Here is a 16,819-nt window from a genome sequence, read left to right as displayed (position 1 = left end):
TGCACACCTTGAAGACGCCTTTTGTTGCACTTTCCAGATTCGAGGAATTTTCACGTTAAAAAGGAAAAAAAAATATATAGACAAAGAGAACGTTGTCGTACATTGTAAGTTGAGGACAATCTAATTAACATGGAAATGAGAGATAAGTGCACTAAAAATAAACTAATTTTCGCTATTTGGGCATCTGATAAGTAGTTTATGGACACTTTTTAAGTCAATAGACGATGAGCGATAAGTGCAACAAAAGTTATGGAAAAGCTTCTCCTCACCAATGCCAAATTACTAAAATGCAGCCTCGTTGGAAACGGTGCCGCGGCAAAAGTCGGAAATATTGCCATGACAACTCCGAGTCGGCCTGCTCGGATTGAGCAATTGGAAGAACTTGGTTTCATATGTGCGTGAATTGGCAAAAAGTTTTTGGAGCGAAATGAAATTTTCCAGTCATTTCGGGGGGGAGAAGGAACTGGGATTCCCAAACAAATGGGGGGTCCATCTGCAAAGGAACTAATCAGCAATCAACCAGGGAATATGCCGGGAAACATAGAATTCCCCGGAGCCAACAGACCAGACAGGTGGAGATCAGACCTTTTTCAAGCGAAAGCTTGACCAGAAAAGCAACCGCAAAGCAGTCAGTCCCCCTCCCAATAACAGCACATGCCTTCCTGTTCCCTGCGATCTCTGTAGCTACCTCCATCTCTGCGGACCATTTTTATGCTGTTGATGGAGACGTGGAAGAAGAATCTGAAGGTGGGTATGCGCGAGAATTCTCGGGGTAGAGTTTGGTTTTTCTTAGATAGGTGCCATGATTTTCTTGTTTTTTTGGTTTTTTCATCCAGACTGTTGACAAAATTCAATTTTTAATTGCGAAAGATCAGTTTAATCCTCGCCAAACAGTTCTTTGAATGATGGGTTCATCGACCTCCGATCTAACAACACGAACTCGAAGAGGATCGATCTGCTCATGCATGCCCAGGATCGAAGAGAGAAACTGTAAAATGAGAGAGCAAGAACAGAATCCGCAACTCGAGAGTATTGCATTCATGTCGCCTCTGGTTTTTGGCTGTTCTAACCAACAAAGCTATATACAATTACAACCTCAAACATCCCCGAAAAATAAAAATCCACAATCCTGAACCACCGAGCTATTATTGCACGAGCCACCGGCTACCGCAGCTTCTGACTCGACCACCTGCCACACCTACCACACCGTTCAGCGTGAGCCGTCCATCCTTTCGCTCCCGCATCTGCTCTCGTCCCACAGCCGCACCACGGCCCCGTTGATCACCCTCCTGTCCTGACACCGGTACCACGACATTTCCCCGTTCCTCGCCTTCAACACCCTCTCCCAGCTCTCCCACCACTCCCCTCCTCCGCAAGAATGGCCCTCCCCGGCTTCCTCCTCCTCCTCCACCTCCGCCTCCGCCCCCTCGCGCTCGCATCCGCTGTAATAGGCCGTGAACTTCCTCCTCCCTTTCGTCACTCCGTCTCTCAGATCGCTGCTGGGATAATCCGCCGACGTCGAGGTCGCGCTCGAATGGACGAGTGCGGCCGGTGCGGATTCCTCTGCGGCATCAGCCGGCCGCCGCTCCGGGATCGTCCCGCCCCCGTCAGACCTGCCGATAGCGCCGCCGTCGCCGCATGGCGGGGCGGGCTTGGGCTGGCGACGGCGGTGGACGGTGGAGGAGCCGGCGGCGACCCTGATGCTCCACATGCTGACGGCGGCGGTCACGACGGCCACCAGAGTCCAGAGGTTGTTGACCACCGTGAACAGCCCCAAGCCCACGTACTGGAACGCCAGCGCCTCGACCCTGAATTCAATGGCGTCGTTCATCGCTCTCTCTTTCTCGCTCGCCGAGTTCCCCGCGAGGTTGGTTTTTTTCTGTGTGTGTGAGTGGAGTGAAGATGATGATGATGATGATGATGAGCGATGAGCACGAGGTTCGTGTCGGAGGGGAGGCGGGTATTTAGACCGTGCAGAGGGGAGAAGGGGCGCGGGACGCGAGCCGTCGGATGGAGCAAGTGGGAAGGGACGATCTGATGGAAGATGTGGAGAATCGAGAGCACAGATGCTAAATGCGAAGGTAGATGCGTTGCGCGCAAGCTGTGATCTACAACCGGATGCGCCCGCGAGATCTTTAGGACACGTGTGATCCGGCGAGTGGTCCTTGGTGCTCGATGGCGGACGCACCTGATGCTGACTCCCCACAACCTACGAATGCGTCCAACATCAGATTCACTGTGTGCGTGCGTGCGTGGGGACGATGTTCATACGTACGAACAAACCGGAAATGGCGAACGGGGTGGGGCCCAGCCTTAATGATCAGTTTGCCTCCTCCGTAGCTGGACTAACTGGATCATGGATTTGAGGATAATATGGTAATTCAAGCACTTTGGACTCCGGAGACTTTCCGTTGACCTTTGCCGATTGATCGGATTGTAGATCTATTGTTTATAATATTTGCGTGTCGTCCCTTCGGCTGGATCGATCTAGGAATTTGAGCAATACTAGCCTCCTCACTAGAATTCTCTTCCTAACGGCCCCATTTGTTTGAACAAAAACTTTTTAACAAAATTGCTTTTCGTCTTTTGGATCTGGATGACGGAAAGCTAATGAATTTATGAAATATATATTTTTTATGGACCGAAAATAATAAGTTTAGATAGAAGGAAAACGGCTTCCTCTTCTAGCAAAAAAGAAAATCGTTTTTCCTAAATCACCAAACAAATGAAGACTAACCATTTTTCTTGAAAATGAATTCTACGTGAATTATTTTTCGTCATTATGAAATTTTTAGTGAAACAATCGCGCCTAAGAAAAAATAAGGTTTGCTTGGACCAATTAAGCAAATCGAGGTGTTAAGTGTTGTACGATTCGCGATTTAAAGTACCGCCCGTAGTCGGTATGTTGGTAACCATATATAGTCTTAACAAAACAGCTGTTAGTAAATATCCTTAATAGATGTGACGCAACATTTGTTAGGAGTACTCCTACAAATAAACTTAACCATTGATTGTGTAATTGGATTAAGAAACATAAACTTAAAGAAATTATGGAGCATTGTATAATAGAGTAGCTCATATGTTCAATAGGGCCCTCTTGATTATCTTAATGGATCTTAGTAGGTACTTATGTTTATCTTTTAATTGGTTGGGAATATGCGACGGAGTGCGAGGAAGAATCCCCCCCAGCCATCTAAAGCAAAACAAAAACTAAGTTTGTCATCTAGGATTAATCAACAGACGGCGCTAATGCTATCATCAAGCACGAGAAATAGTCTCGTCTTCGATTGCATCAACCCTTAACTTTAGCAATCTCTTACCTTCGTCCATACATTAAATGATTGCGGAGCAATGAATCATCCATCCCATTACGTTGTATCATTTTTTTTATATGAAGCGTTAGACTTCTTTCACTTGCCACATATATGAAATGTTCAATAAAACCCGAAAATATAAAGAAATGTTTCGCTGCGTTGCACGACGAAGGGAGCAAATATTCGGTGGCATCTTCCCACCACGTGATATATTTTTTTGTGCTTTTATCCAATTACAACTTGACACATATATATTGATGTGGAATTAAACATGAAAAAAATGAAAATATGCTCGAATTACCTTCTCTCTTTTCCTCCTTCTCCACCTTGTTAGTATTCGGTACATAACACAACTAAATAGAGCATAAAATCGAGAAAGAAAAATCAAGACACGGGATTTATCATGATTCTTCATTTAACTAGAGTTACATCCAACAAAAGATTCCACTGTAATTAGCATATTGCATATTTCTATTACATCACTCAAATTAAAGAGAAAATTGTCAAAAAAGTTCTAAATCTATTGCACTTTTACCAATTCAGTCATAAACATTTTGTATTTATGCTGATTCAGTTCTAAACCTTTTTTATATGCCAATTTAGTTCTTAATCTTTTGCGTTTGTGCCAATTTAATCCATTCGGCTAACTTTAGTCCGGCGATAGTGACGTGGATGTCGGCCGGTGCTGACGTGAATAATTCTTATTAATATTTTAATATTTTAAAATTATCTTTTATTTATTTTATTTTCTTCTCTTCCCTTTTTTTTTTCCTCCTTTCTTCTTCCTCTAGCAAGCAGGTTGCCGGTGGCGACCGGCACGGCCACCTCCATAGCCAACTCCAGAAGTAAATGAAAACTAACCAGTTTTCCTAAAATGACAACGTTTTCTGGTTTCATGAAGTTTTCGTGCGAGGGACAGCAAATAAGGCTTACTTGGGACAAATAAGCAAATGGAGGTACAAGTGCCGCAAGATTTGCGATCTAAAGTATCGCCCGTGATGTACGGATAGTTGGCATGGTAACCATGCAGTTTTAACAGAAACATTGTTAGCAGATATCCTCAATATATGGGCGACAACGTTTGTTAGGAGTACTCTGTAAATAAACTCAAATCATTGATGGTGTAATTGGATTAAGAAACACAAACTTAGGGAATTATTTGAGCATTGTTTGATAGAGCAGCTCATTTATTCAATGGGGTCCACTTGATTATCTTAATGGATCGTAGTACATACTTATGTTTATTTTTTAATTGGTTGGGAATATGCGATAGTCTCCGAGGAAGAATCCCCCTAGCCACCTAAAACAAAACAAAAACGAGGTTTTTGTCATCTAGGATTAATCAACAGACGGTGCTAATACCATCATCAAGCACGAGAGATGGTCCCGTCTTTGATTGCATCAACCCTTAATTTTAGCAATCTCTTACATTCGTCCATTACATTAAATGATTGCGCAGCTATGTATCATCAATCCCATGACATATGTCGATATAACTTGATTTTTTTTTTTTAATGAACCGTTGGATTTCTTTCACTTGCCACACATATGAAATGTTCAATAAAACCCCAAAATATATAAAAAAAATGTTTGCATTCCAACCCTTGGCTGCGTTACGAAGGGAGCAAATGTTTGGTGGTATCTTCCCACCACGTCATGAGTTAGTTGTCGTGATATATATTTTTTTGCTTTTATCCGATTACAACTTGACACATGTATATTAATGTGGAATTAAACATGAATAACTGAAAATATGCTTGGATCACCATCTCTTTCTTCCTCGTCTATCTTATTACGATTCTGCACACAACCACGGTGAAATAGAGCATAAAAGCAATAAAAAGAAATCGTCTACGCACCTCCGATATCCAACGTGCCAAACAATCCTCCCATGGGTGACACTAGCCTCATGCGTGCCAGTCACGTGCACCACCCCGCCGTAGACATCATCTCTACGTCACCTGCCACCTTAGTTGTTGATTGGAGTTGACCGAACGTTGACAAAATTTGACCGATCGTTGACTGGCTTTGACCGACGGTTGATCGACCACTGATGAGTTCCGTTAGATCGTCAAATTGGTTTAGAGACATTTTTCGATCGTTGCGACCCAATTAGGACTGGTTCTTAAGAGTTTTTTAATCGATTCCTAAGTAAATTGCATACAATGGACAAATTTGAAAGCATTGTGGCCCGACACGATCATATGGCATCCATTTGCTATCTATCATGACCTATCCAGCCGCCACTGCTGCAACCATGCAAGGTTCTCCCACTGGATTGTCTGTCACATTATTTCTTCGTGCCCTATTTCGAGAAACTTGTACTTCTAACTTCTCCATCCCTAGTATTTTGATATATATGTGGCCTTAGGTACTTCTGATTCATGTTTTTTTGACTCTGCATGTTGCAATCACTTGACTTCAAGTTCTTATATGTTTCAATTAAAATCCTTCACATCACGTGCACTTACTATTCACATAACGACTAATTTACAAATGATAGTCAGCCATACAAGAAACATTTCCACATCCACATTATCTTTGCCTGACATTCCCAAACTCTCGCATGATTTGATTTCGGACAATTGTGCGAACTTGGTTTTAAGATTCGTTTATCTTTTCATGGTTGTCATGTATAGAATCCACTAGTAGACAGACCATTGGAAAGGGCCGTAGAGTGGGATGCCTCTTTGAGCTTGTTTCCTTATATATTCCCAACTTTTCGCTGGTTATGCTGCCACAGTATCATCCGAAACTAGACATTCTTGGTTATTGCATATTTTTTTTTCCTTTTAGATTAATATCTTTGATTTCAAGTGGCCATTTAAATAATCTTAGCAATAAACATTTTGATTGCATGTCATGTCAGTTGGGAAAACATCATTCCTTACATTTGATCTTAGTGAATCTGCCTCTAATTCTCATTTTGAACCAATTCACTCTGGTATATTTGGGAACCATTTCCAACCCCCCACCATAGGAGGCTCTCACTATTTTGTAATCTTCGTGGATGATTGCTCTCGGTCTGCCTGTTTTTATCTTACTTGTGTCTATCGTGATTTTGTTGTCATGATAAAAACATAATTTTCTCAATATATCAAGGTTTTCGTACTGATAATGTCATAGAACATAGAGATAGTGAATTTCTTAGCATTCTCTCCCAAAACGTAACTATCATCCATTGTTCTTGTCTAGGTATTTTTAAACAGAATGGTCTAGTAGAATGTACATGTAGGCATATTTTAGATATTAAATGCACTCTTTTAGTCACCACGACACATCTATTTGATCGAGTTCTTGATCTTTTCTTTGAACTCCAATTGACTTCATTCAAGTTACCTTGAATTTGATGGGGGGTGGTGGAGATATATTTAGAATTACGATATAGGGTTAGGTTAACTGTGATTTACCTTAATGCAATCAAGTCTAATTGCCTTTTCTCCCCATACATACGGTCCTTGTACTCTTCTTTGAAATATACATAATATCACACTTTTGTCTATTCTACTACAAATCTCCACTTCAGATTAGAGCCACTGGTTCTCCTTTCCCGCATGTGTATTCACCCCCATTAGTCAAATTCCACGTGCCATAGTCGAATTCCACGTGGCCCATTTAATTCGGCTTGCCCGTGAGATGGAGTGCCGAAATATTGTCCAACATCATTTGACAGCTTATTGTATATGCTTTCTCTTTGTGTAGCCTCTTTCCACCTAACAATTTAAGTTTTTAGGTTAGACTTATCAACGTCCAACGTGTCGAATATATATCTTCCACATCGATAATGGACATCAATGTTTATTCCTAATAATCTATCTCCTTTTAGTTTCCAGAACGTCTCATCCCCCTCCACCCACGGCATTCGACGTTAACGGGGACGCTTCGAAGCTGGTGAATTTCACCCATCAGATGGACCGGCTTGATCAAGGGAAATTTGAGCTCACTTCTGCGTTGAGTCCAAGCTTTGAAGTTTGAACTGTCGACATTGAAATTGTCAACTCACGCCTCATCGGATCATCAATCTTCCAAGTAATGTCGAATCTGATACGTCTTCAATTGAATAATTTTGATGCGCTGTTTGCGTAGTAAATGGTTCGTAAAGACCCTAAATAAAAAAAAATTCCTGCAGATGAAAGCAGTTAAAGAACAAGACCAAGTAAAAGAAGACCATTTTTTTAATTAGACAAAACAAGTTCCTCGAAAAATCCGACGCCTGTTCTCAATTCCCATGAATGGGAATTCGAAACCTTTGAATCAAGAACGAGAGAGACTTTGACTTCAAAGCGGAACTTTTTGCGTTTGGACATGCATTACTGCCACGGTCGTTCAATATCTTTGTTCAAGGGCAAAGGAGTTGCTTGGGTTGACTTGAAAGTGCAAAGCTAACATTAACTAATTCTTCTGAACTGCGTCTCATTTTCTCGGATCTTTCCAATCGAAAGAAGCATGAAATCTCTGCAGATCGCTCCGTTTGCATGACCGTGTCCGCCCTCCCCTAATTCCACTCATATTCAGATTAGATTTCGCAGAACCGGGGTTTCCCAACATCAATAAGCTCCAGCTAAAAAATGGGGGGCGATCAGATTCCATGGTCATGAAAATTCGCTTTTCGTGATAGTATTTTCTTTGGGCTTTCTAGGTCAAGCGATGTGTCTTTCTAGTGTAATGTCTCATTAGGGTTTTGCACTTGACAAGGCAGTCTATGATAATTGAGTGATTGTGTCAAAATAGAAAGTGGAAATTTGGGATGGAGTTTCAGAGGCCAGATAGACTTAGCCTGGTTCAGAGGTTGAGATGAGATGAGATGAGACCCACCCGGGTCATCACTCATGCCGTGCGTGGTCCCTATAGTGATACCCCTTAAGTTCAAGGCGATTGATCTTTAGTTTCTCAGAGCCGCCGACCATATCTGGCAACCCGGCCGTTGCGATCATATGGCGCGAGTGGCAGACACAGAAATTGAAGTGTCAAATTCGGGGTCTAGTTAAAGTTAGGGCATCTCCAGTTCATCGTGGATGTCGGAGTCTTGGAAATACATACCATGGATTATCGCTATCTTGATTATGACAGGATATGAGGCATGGATCTCATCTTTGAAAATGTGGGAGTTTGACATCAGATTGATTGATTCAGTTAATTATGACAGAAACCTTCTTCAAGAACCACGATATTTGTGCTGAAATGGACCTTCCAGAAAATGGGACACATTGTTCGAAAGCAAATTCTCCAAAATTCCCGTACTTTGAACTCCCTAATGTTCTCCGACCAAAAAAAAAAAAAAACTCCCTAATGTTCGACCAAAAAAAAAAAAAAAGAACTCCCTAATGACGTTTTTGTCTCCCCTTCAGACACACTCGTTCGTTCATACGCATGAAGATTTGACGCTACGCGTCTGACTCAGTTCCACGCATTTCTGCTCCAACTCTGTATCCGCAAGAAGGAACATTGACAAAAAACTGTCTGTAAATTAGTTTTCAAAATAAGGTTACCTGGAACTGAACTTCGACCCACGAGTCTTGATCGTTATCAGACCTGTCGAACAAAGAATTTTTTGTACAGGGAGCTAGGAATGACGCCGTCACAGCGGTCAGTTTGTCTTTTCGTCTTTTTAGGTTTCTTGGTAGCTCTGAAATCTTCAAATTCTTGCTGATTAGTTCTTTGGTCCAATTCCAAGTCATCTCACAGAAAGATAGTTGTACATTCAGCAGAAACTCATTAAAAATTAACCTGTAACTTACCCGCTAAAGATTTAAATTTGCCTTTTTTATGTCTCTCGATCGGTGATTTACATTGTCAGCGATGACTAGGAAGAAGGGTTTCGAAAATTTTAATGTTTGTGTTATGGTTTTTTAATTGGTTTTTGAAGGAACATAGAACTCCTTCAACCGCCACTGCAATTTAGAGGAAACCTCGTTAATGACCGAAACTTCCTCTTCATGACGAGCCAACTTCAAACAACTGCTGTCCATAACCTAGAAAAAAAATTACTTTTTTCTTTTCCATACCCTAAATTATAGTTTGAATGTTATTTAAAATTACAAAAAAAGTTACTGCAGCTACCCTTCTTCTCTTCCATTGCATTGCATGATCTCGGGCTCGTCCACTTCCCGTGCTTTTAACGCTATCGCCTCTCAAAAACTAGAAAAAACAGATAATGCGAGTCAAAAGAGAGAGAAAATAAAAGTCACCATCTCATGCAAAAGTCTATAAAAGCCTGCATTTGCATGCATATGTATTCACCATCACCTTGCCAATAGCTTTCACAAGGCAATAGCAAAACCACCATCATAGACATTCCCCAACCTCTCTTTCTTGTCGGACTTCAAAAGCCGGTTCCGAGCATTCTTTCTGGCATGGACACCGTGCAAGACCCTACTGTCGTGAACCCGAGAATCGCCATCCTCGGCGCGGGCGTCAGCGGTTTAGCCGCGGCCAAACAACTCTCCCACTATGACCCGATTGTCTTTGAGGCCAGTGGCTCGATCGGGGGTGTCTGGAGACACTGCTCTTACAATTCCACCAAGCTTCAGTCCCTTCGCTGCGACTATGAGTTCTCGGATTTCCCCTGGCCAGACCGTGACAACGCAAGCTTCCCGTCTCATGCCCAGATCCTCGATTACTTGCATGCATATGCCACGCGCTTCGACCTGATGAAGCTCATCAGGTTTAACTCAAAAGTGGTGGAGGTTCGCTTCGTCGGTGATCAGAAGCCGACGGATAATTTGGCAGATTATGGTAGTTTGTTGCCCGGGCAGCCAGTTTGGGAGGTTGCCGTCCAACCTCATGAATCGGAGAATGTTCAGGTTTTCTATTCAAACTTCCTAGTTTAGGCCTCAAGCAAACTTTTCTCTTTCTGTAGTTTATTACAAAAAGCATAACGTTGAAAGCTGATGAACTGAAGGTTCTCCAGAACTGATTCTAAGTAAAATGGAGAAACTCTTGCTTAAGCTCGTGAAAGATTCATCTCCGAGTCCATTCATTTTACATTTCTCTCAAATATCATGTTTCCTATGCCATTTAATTCTTCATGCTGTTTTGATTTATGTCAGTGGCATTCTTTCGAGTTCCTGGTGATTTGCATCGGCAAATATGGGGACGTACCGAAGATCCCTAGTTTCCCACACCACAAAGGGCCGGAGATATTTCAGGGCCGAGTACTGCACTCCATCGACTACTCCAAGCTCGATCATGAAGCCGCGACCGAATTGCTCAAGGGCAAGAGAGTCGTCGTCGTCGGATACAAGAAATCAGGCATCGATTTAGCCATGGAGTGTGCAGAGGCAAATCAAGGTATAAAACTTATGACCTCTGCTGATATTTCCAAACATATTATCCATGGTTGCAGACATTGACTATCATGTCCATCATACCTTGCATATAGACTAGTAAAATCTACAAACGTCTAGGTTTTCATTTGGGATTCTGGAAAAAATCGATCACCCGCGAATTTAAAGAAACCCGCGCTTCTCGATACCGCGCTGTTGTGATTTCGATCTCCTTTGCATCATCCCTGTTCACTTTGTGCAACTAAATAAAACTTTCTTATATCAGTTTGTAAGTTTCCATAGTGTAAATCAACACTTGCATCTCTTGCATTGATCTTTGAAAAAGAAGAAAGGGGTTAATTTTCAAATGTTCAAAGGTCAAATCATGAACAAAGTGGTCTCATTCGGTTTTGGACTTCTTGACTTGCCCACATTCTCAACTCGTTCACAAACACGAAGCCCGCTTTGTCTTGCTCACCCAAAAAGCAAAAAGAAAGAAAAATAAAAAAACAGTTTTGACTTTGTATATACATGCAAGAAAATGGGAAAATACAGATTCTGAGGACACACGTGAAGAAAATTCTTATGTTGTCCGTTGGGAAGTCAATTTTTCTTGCAACATTCACTTACTCTTTTTTTTCCTCAAAATTTGTCAAAACCGGGATGTGTTGGGTTAAAATCATGCACATGCTTGACTTTTATCGGACAATGATCGAGGTAAGTCAACCGATTTGACTTTTTCCATTTGATGGAACCCAAGCGCAACACGAACATTGCGCGAGAGGAACAAGCAAAGTCAACCGAATTGACTCAAGCGGCAATGGCGGCGGGAAAATGACATGTTTCCTAAATAATCGATAACTCTTGTAATGAACCAAACACTAACCAATCAGGGTTAAAGTATTGAAGAATCCCGGGGAAATTGTTCAATCATTTCTAAAATTATTGTATAAATGTTAATTTAATTCTAAACATTTGAATCAGTTAATTCGATCTGAAATCTTTGTGCGAAATTCTATTGTAGTCCTTTCGGCCAATTTACTAGAGGACACGGACAAAAATTGGCTGAAAAGATTACATTGGAATTCCCCGCCAAAATTGGTAAAATCGAAAAGTTCAACATCGGATTGACGTTTCTACTATAAGTTTAGGATTGGTTGGGTACTTTTTTCTGAAGAGTTCCTATTCCTTGTATTTCCCTATATCCCTTGCATGTCTTAATATTGAAATTGACTACGACTAAACTATGACCGATTATGTTAACTTTGTCTCTCAAAGGTCTTAATGAAGTGAAATTTGAATATATGTTAAATTAGTCATTTCAGCTAGTTTAATTTAGTTAACTTTGGCTTGTTAGGACAATAATGTGCAACTTTTTTTTTTTTTTTTGGAACATTGTGAAAAGGACCAGAAGGCCAACCATGTACGATGATTGTGAGAACCATTCACTGGACCGTCCCACATTACTGGATCTGGGGCTTGCCTTTCTTCTTGTTCTACTCCACCAGGTCTTCTCAGTTCCTCCATGAAAAGCCTAACCAGACCTTCCTCAGGGCGTGTCTCTGCTTCCTTCTGTCTCCACTGGTGAGTTCATATATTGAAACTTTATAGCTGATTGAAAGTGATGCTTGATGCTGAGTTCTTGTGTTTTTTTTTTTTTTTTCCTTCAGAGGCGGGCGATATCGAAGTTCATTGAGTCCTACTTGCTGTGGAAGCTCCCGCTGAACAAGTACGGGCTGAAGCCGGATCACCCGTTCGAGGAGGACTACGCGTCTTGCCAGATGGCGATCATGCCGGAGAATTTCTTCTCCGAGGCCGACAAGGGGAGGATCATGTTCAGGAGGCCTGACAAATGGTGGTTCTGGGAAGGAGGGGTTGAATTCGACGATGGCAGTAGATTGGAGGCCGACGTCGTCGTTTTCGCGACAGGTTACGATGGGAAGAAGAAGCTCAAGTCCATAATGTCCGAACCGTTTCGGAGTCTGATGGAGTTCCCTTCCAGTATCATGCCCTTATACAGGTGATCCAATAGGCTTTCCTGCAGCAGCTAGCCGCGCGTATTCTCGACCTCTAGTGGCTTACGATTTCTTTACTATGTATCAGGGCGACTATCCATCCCTTGATTCCGAACATGGCATTCCTGGGATATGTGGAGAGCGTCTCGAACCTTCATTCCGCAGAGCTTCAGAGCAAATGGCTATCTCACCTGCTAGATGAGAAGTTCAGGCTCCCTGGTGTCGAGAACATGCTTGAACAGACAACTAAAGAGATCGAGGTGATGAAGAGGACGACCCGGTTTTACAAAAGGCACTGCATTTCGGTCTTCAGTATCAACCATGACGACGAAATATGCAGAGACATGGGGTGGAATGCGCTGAGGAAGAGGAACTGGTTGGCCGAGGCATTTAGTGCTTACACTAGTCAGGACTACGAAAAGGAAGAATGACTCGACAGCGAGCTCGTGATTGCAAAAAATCGGCGTCTCTGAAGGATTGTTTACATTCGTTTTTCATATGTCTTAGTACAGAATAAAAAGAAGCATCATAGCAAATGTTGTATTAGGCTTATCTGGATTGCATGTACTTACTACAAATCCGAATAAGAATTGATCAACACCTTGATCCGTACAAGACCGATTTAAGAATCGTATATCATGTCATTGAAGGGCCATATACAGTTTACATATGGAGCAACGGGAATAAAAACCAACAAGAGATCGGGAAGGACAAACTGTTGACATATTCATAATGGCCCGTCAGGCGCTTTGAAGGAACTTCAAGGTCTCATCAATGTGCTTCTCGGGTTGGAACTGGTTGTTGTAGATGAGCTGAACCACGCCGTTCTTGTCGAGTACATAAGTCTGTCTTCCGGGCAAGGCCCCGAATAGATCTGAGGGGACTCCCCACTCTTTCCTGACCTTATCCCCGACATCGCTGAGCAATGTGAATGGAAGTCTATACTTCTTGGCAAATGCCTGACAATAACAATGGAACTCAATGTCAGCTGCGACCGCAAATCTGAAGAGGAAACCAGTCGTCGAAGGAAACATCAATGAGAGCAAAAGACTAAATAACACTGAAGTTTTCTCAAGACATCATAAACCGGAAAAGAAACAATGGCACTTTGGTGCAATGCTGTTCCATTAATCATTTACCCCGAGAGACTTGCACAATCCTGACTAATCTATCGCTTGTTCCTACATCTTTCGGCATTAGTATTCCTAGAACTCAAATGATGCAAAACTTGATCGATTACAGCAGACAGAGGAACTTTGTCCATTACCTTATGCGAAGATGAGTCGTCCCCACTAATTCCAATCACCTCAGCTCCTGCTTTCTTGAACTTCTCATAAGAATCCCGGAAAGCGCAGGCCTGACAGAAATGGCATTCTTAGCAATTCCTATTCTTCGCAAACTCCCTTCACAGGGGAATGGCCCTGCGGTCGATTCAGCGAGGTCTAGTACAGACCGAATATCTAGTTTAACGGAGAAATTGCTCAATACATCTCTATATATCAATAGGTATTAGCTACACCATGCAAACTCAAAACATTGTACTCAATTCTTTCAAGGACAATGAAGCAATTGGCGCAGTCTAGCTTAGAGCACACTCATTTCACCATCATATTCGGCAAAGGAGAGAGAGAGACAAATGATTGTCAGCAGTGACACTCTGCAAAACCCCCTCGGGGACGAAGAAATTGCACATAAATGGGCAAAAGAAGCTACGTCTCGTCTCCAATTCTAACTGTCCAACAGGATTAACACTTGAAACTTCCAAAAGAAAAAAAAAACGAGACGCTGGAAGAATAGGCTGTTCATGTCACCTGCTTGGTGCAACCTGGTGTCTCATCAGCAGGGTAGAAATAGACAACCACAGGCTTGCCCTTGAACTTAGAGAGGTTCACGTTCTTGCCATCTTGATCCTTCAGCGTGAAGGACGGTGGGGCTTGGCCTTTGTTCACCTGCAAGAAGTTATCAGAAACAGAAACGAGAAGAAGTTAATCCCGCTTGGGTTGACCTCCTAATGCTCCAAAATCTCTGATTGCTGGACAATGTACCTTTGCAAAAATGGTGCTTTTGGCAGGGAACGAAGAAGGGATGGAGGGGGAGGAGGAATTGGAAAGCTTAAGGCCATGGAACTGAGACTCTGACGATCCGGGCAAGAATGCGGGATTGCGGGGAGATTGGGTTCTGTTCGTCTGAGGTGGGATCAGAGATGGGAGCGAGCGCCTCGGGAGCGAAAGCGTGGCCATCATTGAGATCAGAAACAAGAGCAAGGGAAGGAGAAAAAGCAGCCCAAAAAAAATTATGGAGAAGAAAGCTAAAAAGACGAGTTTTTTTGCTGCTGTGAGTCTCTGTTGGGACCAGCAAAAAATTCGTTCTTTGTTCGGGTTTTTGCTCGGTGGGAGAAAAGATAAGGTGGAGCGGAGCGGTCATTCATTGGCTTTTCCAAATGCGGTCATGGCGTGGACGATTGCTGGCCCTTCACGACTCAAACACCATCCGGCCTTCGTTCGGCGAGCGGGCTTCGACAGCGACTGGACCAGACCGGATCATAAGATGGAGACGACTTGCTCAGTAGATTGGTCGGGCTTGACCGGCCCAGTTAGGATGATGATAATGGTGCACGGTGAAGAGAGGGGCAGCAAAGTTATCAAATTTATTAAGTTCGAGTTTGGACATAAATTGATTTGCTGATCGAGTCTGGTCGCACTCGAGTTCATTTAAAACTTACTCGGATCGAGTTGAACTTGAGGATTCAGAAATTGGGTCGAGCTCAAATCTGAGTATCATGGACTCTTGTTCTACAGACTCGGTTTTTTCTTCTTTTTCCAGATAGTGGGAGGCAAAATCATTGGTAAAGGCAAAAGTCTACTAAAAATATTTTCATGGAAGCTTACAGACAAGACTTCAGACTCGGCCTAATGTGTCAAGAAATCCAAAGTTAAGCCTTTACAATGATGACATTCTCCTTCTCGTGATTTTGAGATTGTGGAGATAATAACAAACATAGAGTTACATATTCAAAGAGATCGAAAATAGAGCAAAAGCCAAACAAAAAAGAAAAGTCGAGACTCCGACGTTTATAATGTAAAACATATGTTTTTTTTTCCAAACAGGCTCTAAGATATGTATTAGGGTTTTAATTGTCTAAGGGTATTCAAGTTGTGACGGGATACGCGCTCGGCATCGAACAAAATTGACATCGGTATATAGGGATATGTGGCTAATCTATGTCGACATAATCTGGCACTAATTTACGAACTTTCTTTCTAATTGTGGATTTTGGTGTCGTGTCGTATCATAAGTATGCAGGGACTGAGTTAGACACAATGGATCAAAGCATACCTTATTGAACTTGAGGAGGATGACATTGTTGGTATTTAAGGGGCAAAAAAAATAAAAATAAAAGAGATCGAGGATCCAAAGCTAGTTTAACTCTTGAGGATAAGAGTTATATGCAAGTGTCACAGGCTCGGAGATTCCTTGGCTGCGGAACAGCCCGTGGGGCGCCCGACGAGTCGTTTAGGCCAGGCCGGCTCTTTTTCTCTAGTCGTCCATGGAACACTCAGGCGAATGTCTTTCTCATATTGGATCATACCACACCCAGCTTGACTCGGGCATCCTTTGTATCAAGTGATAGCAAACTACGTTAGGCACGACAACCGGTTTCGGCTCGCTATGGCCTCATTAGGAGAGCGGTATTAGCTCCCGACCAATTTGTACACGGGAGGCCAAACCCGCCTTCGGAGTTCCTAAGGAATGTATTTTATCTAATCCTAGAACTCCTAGCATAAACTGTCCCGACACCACTCTTAGAGACCCAGTTGTCTTTTCCCCTCTGCATCGCTCATTCACTATGTTTGCAAGGTTTACAAGTGTAGGAGGGCCCGATAGCACGGGTTGTTCGATCTCCCGCATTATTCGCGGGACACGAAACTCCTGGCCCGTGTTATTCTCCCCCACTCATTTTCACAACGCTATCATTGCAGTTTTTGTCGCTTCCTTGCGCCTTTTCCTACCATCAACTCTAATGGAGGCACGCGCTCGCCCAATAGAACTATTTTTCCCCAACATCGGTAGCTTCTTTTGTTTTTGTTTTGATGGCCATTCGGGTTTTGTGGGTTACTCCTGTGAATCAGTGTGGTGCTTTTGGCCAACTGCCTTTTTTATTTAGCAGCACCGTTTTTGTAGTCACTGTCGTTTTCATAATGTGGCGCTTTAGCCAACTACCTTT

The 16,819-nt window shown here is 42.6% G+C and overlaps 3 protein-coding genes across 3 annotated transcripts; 1 reads left to right on the top strand and 2 right to left on the bottom strand.

Moving 5' to 3' along the window:
• Window positions 1–1,018: 1,018 nt before the first annotated feature.
• Window positions 1,019–1,934, bottom strand: LOC115741016. Its single transcript, XM_030674707.2, has one exon. It carries the CDS (start codon window positions 1,829–1,831, stop codon window positions 1,211–1,213), a length of 621 nt encoding a protein of 206 aa, XP_030530567.1. The 5' UTR covers window positions 1,832–1,934; the 3' UTR covers window positions 1,019–1,210.
• A 7,733-nt stretch (window positions 1,935–9,667) lies between these two features.
• Window positions 9,668–13,064, top strand: LOC115740924 (probable flavin-containing monooxygenase 1). Its single transcript, XM_030674574.2, has 5 exons — window positions 9,668–10,117; window positions 10,364–10,604; window positions 11,985–12,163; window positions 12,250–12,599; window positions 12,683–13,064. Exons 1-5 carry the CDS (start codon window positions 9,668–9,670, stop codon window positions 13,023–13,025), a joined length of 1,563 nt encoding a protein of 520 aa, XP_030530434.1. The 3' UTR covers window positions 13,026–13,064.
• Window positions 13,065–13,104: 40 nt separating this feature from the next.
• Window positions 13,105–14,941, bottom strand: LOC115741014 (peroxiredoxin Q, chloroplastic). Its single transcript, XM_030674704.2, has 4 exons — window positions 14,640–14,941; window positions 14,406–14,543; window positions 13,862–13,951; window positions 13,105–13,553 (listed from the first exon to the last, which is right to left on the bottom strand). The coding sequence occupies exons 1-4, from the start codon at window positions 14,835–14,837 to the stop codon at window positions 13,335–13,337; spliced, it is 645 nt and encodes a 214-aa protein (XP_030530564.1). The 5' UTR covers window positions 14,838–14,941; the 3' UTR covers window positions 13,105–13,334.
• Window positions 14,942–16,819: the final 1,878 nt, after the last annotated feature.

Source organism: Rhodamnia argentea, chromosome 4, assembly GCF_020921035.1.
Source record: "Rhodamnia argentea isolate NSW1041297 chromosome 4, ASM2092103v1, whole genome shotgun sequence".
NCBI classification, from domain to species: Eukaryota; Viridiplantae; Streptophyta; class Magnoliopsida; order Myrtales; family Myrtaceae; genus Rhodamnia; species Rhodamnia argentea.
Note: the sequence above shows the minus strand (reverse complement) of the source record. Positions and strands in the feature narration are given on the sequence as shown.

What these genes read in the sequence shown, in the direction of transcription:
- LOC115741016 (XM_030674707.2), bottom strand. Translation starts at nt 1,831, where the DNA reads ATGAACGACGCCATTGAATTCAGGGTCGAGGCGCTGGCGTTCCAGTAC.
- LOC115741014 (XM_030674704.2), bottom strand. Translation starts at nt 14,837, where the DNA reads ATGATGGCCACGCTTTCGCTCCCGAGGCGCTCGCTCCCATCTCTGATC. An exon ending in AAAGCACCATTTTTGCAAAG is followed by an intron (nt 14,544 to 14,639) that starts GTACATTGTCCA and finishes AACTTCTTGCAG; the next exon opens with GTGAACAAAGGCCAAGCCCC. An exon ending in ACGACTCATCTTCGCATAAG is followed by an intron (nt 13,554 to 13,861) that starts GTAATGGACAAA and finishes TGTTATTGTCAG; the next exon opens with GCATTTGCCAAGAAGTATAG.
- LOC115740924 (XM_030674574.2), top strand. Translation starts at nt 9,668, where the DNA reads ATGGACACCGTGCAAGACCCTACTGTCGTGAACCCGAGAATCGCCATC. An exon ending in ATGAATCGGAGAATGTTCAG is followed by an intron (nt 10,118 to 10,363) that starts GTTTTCTATTCA and finishes GATTTATGTCAG; the next exon opens with TGGCATTCTTTCGAGTTCCT. An exon ending in GCTTCCTTCTGTCTCCACTG is followed by an intron (nt 12,164 to 12,249) that starts GTGAGTTCATAT and finishes TTTTTCCTTCAG; the next exon opens with AGGCGGGCGATATCGAAGTT.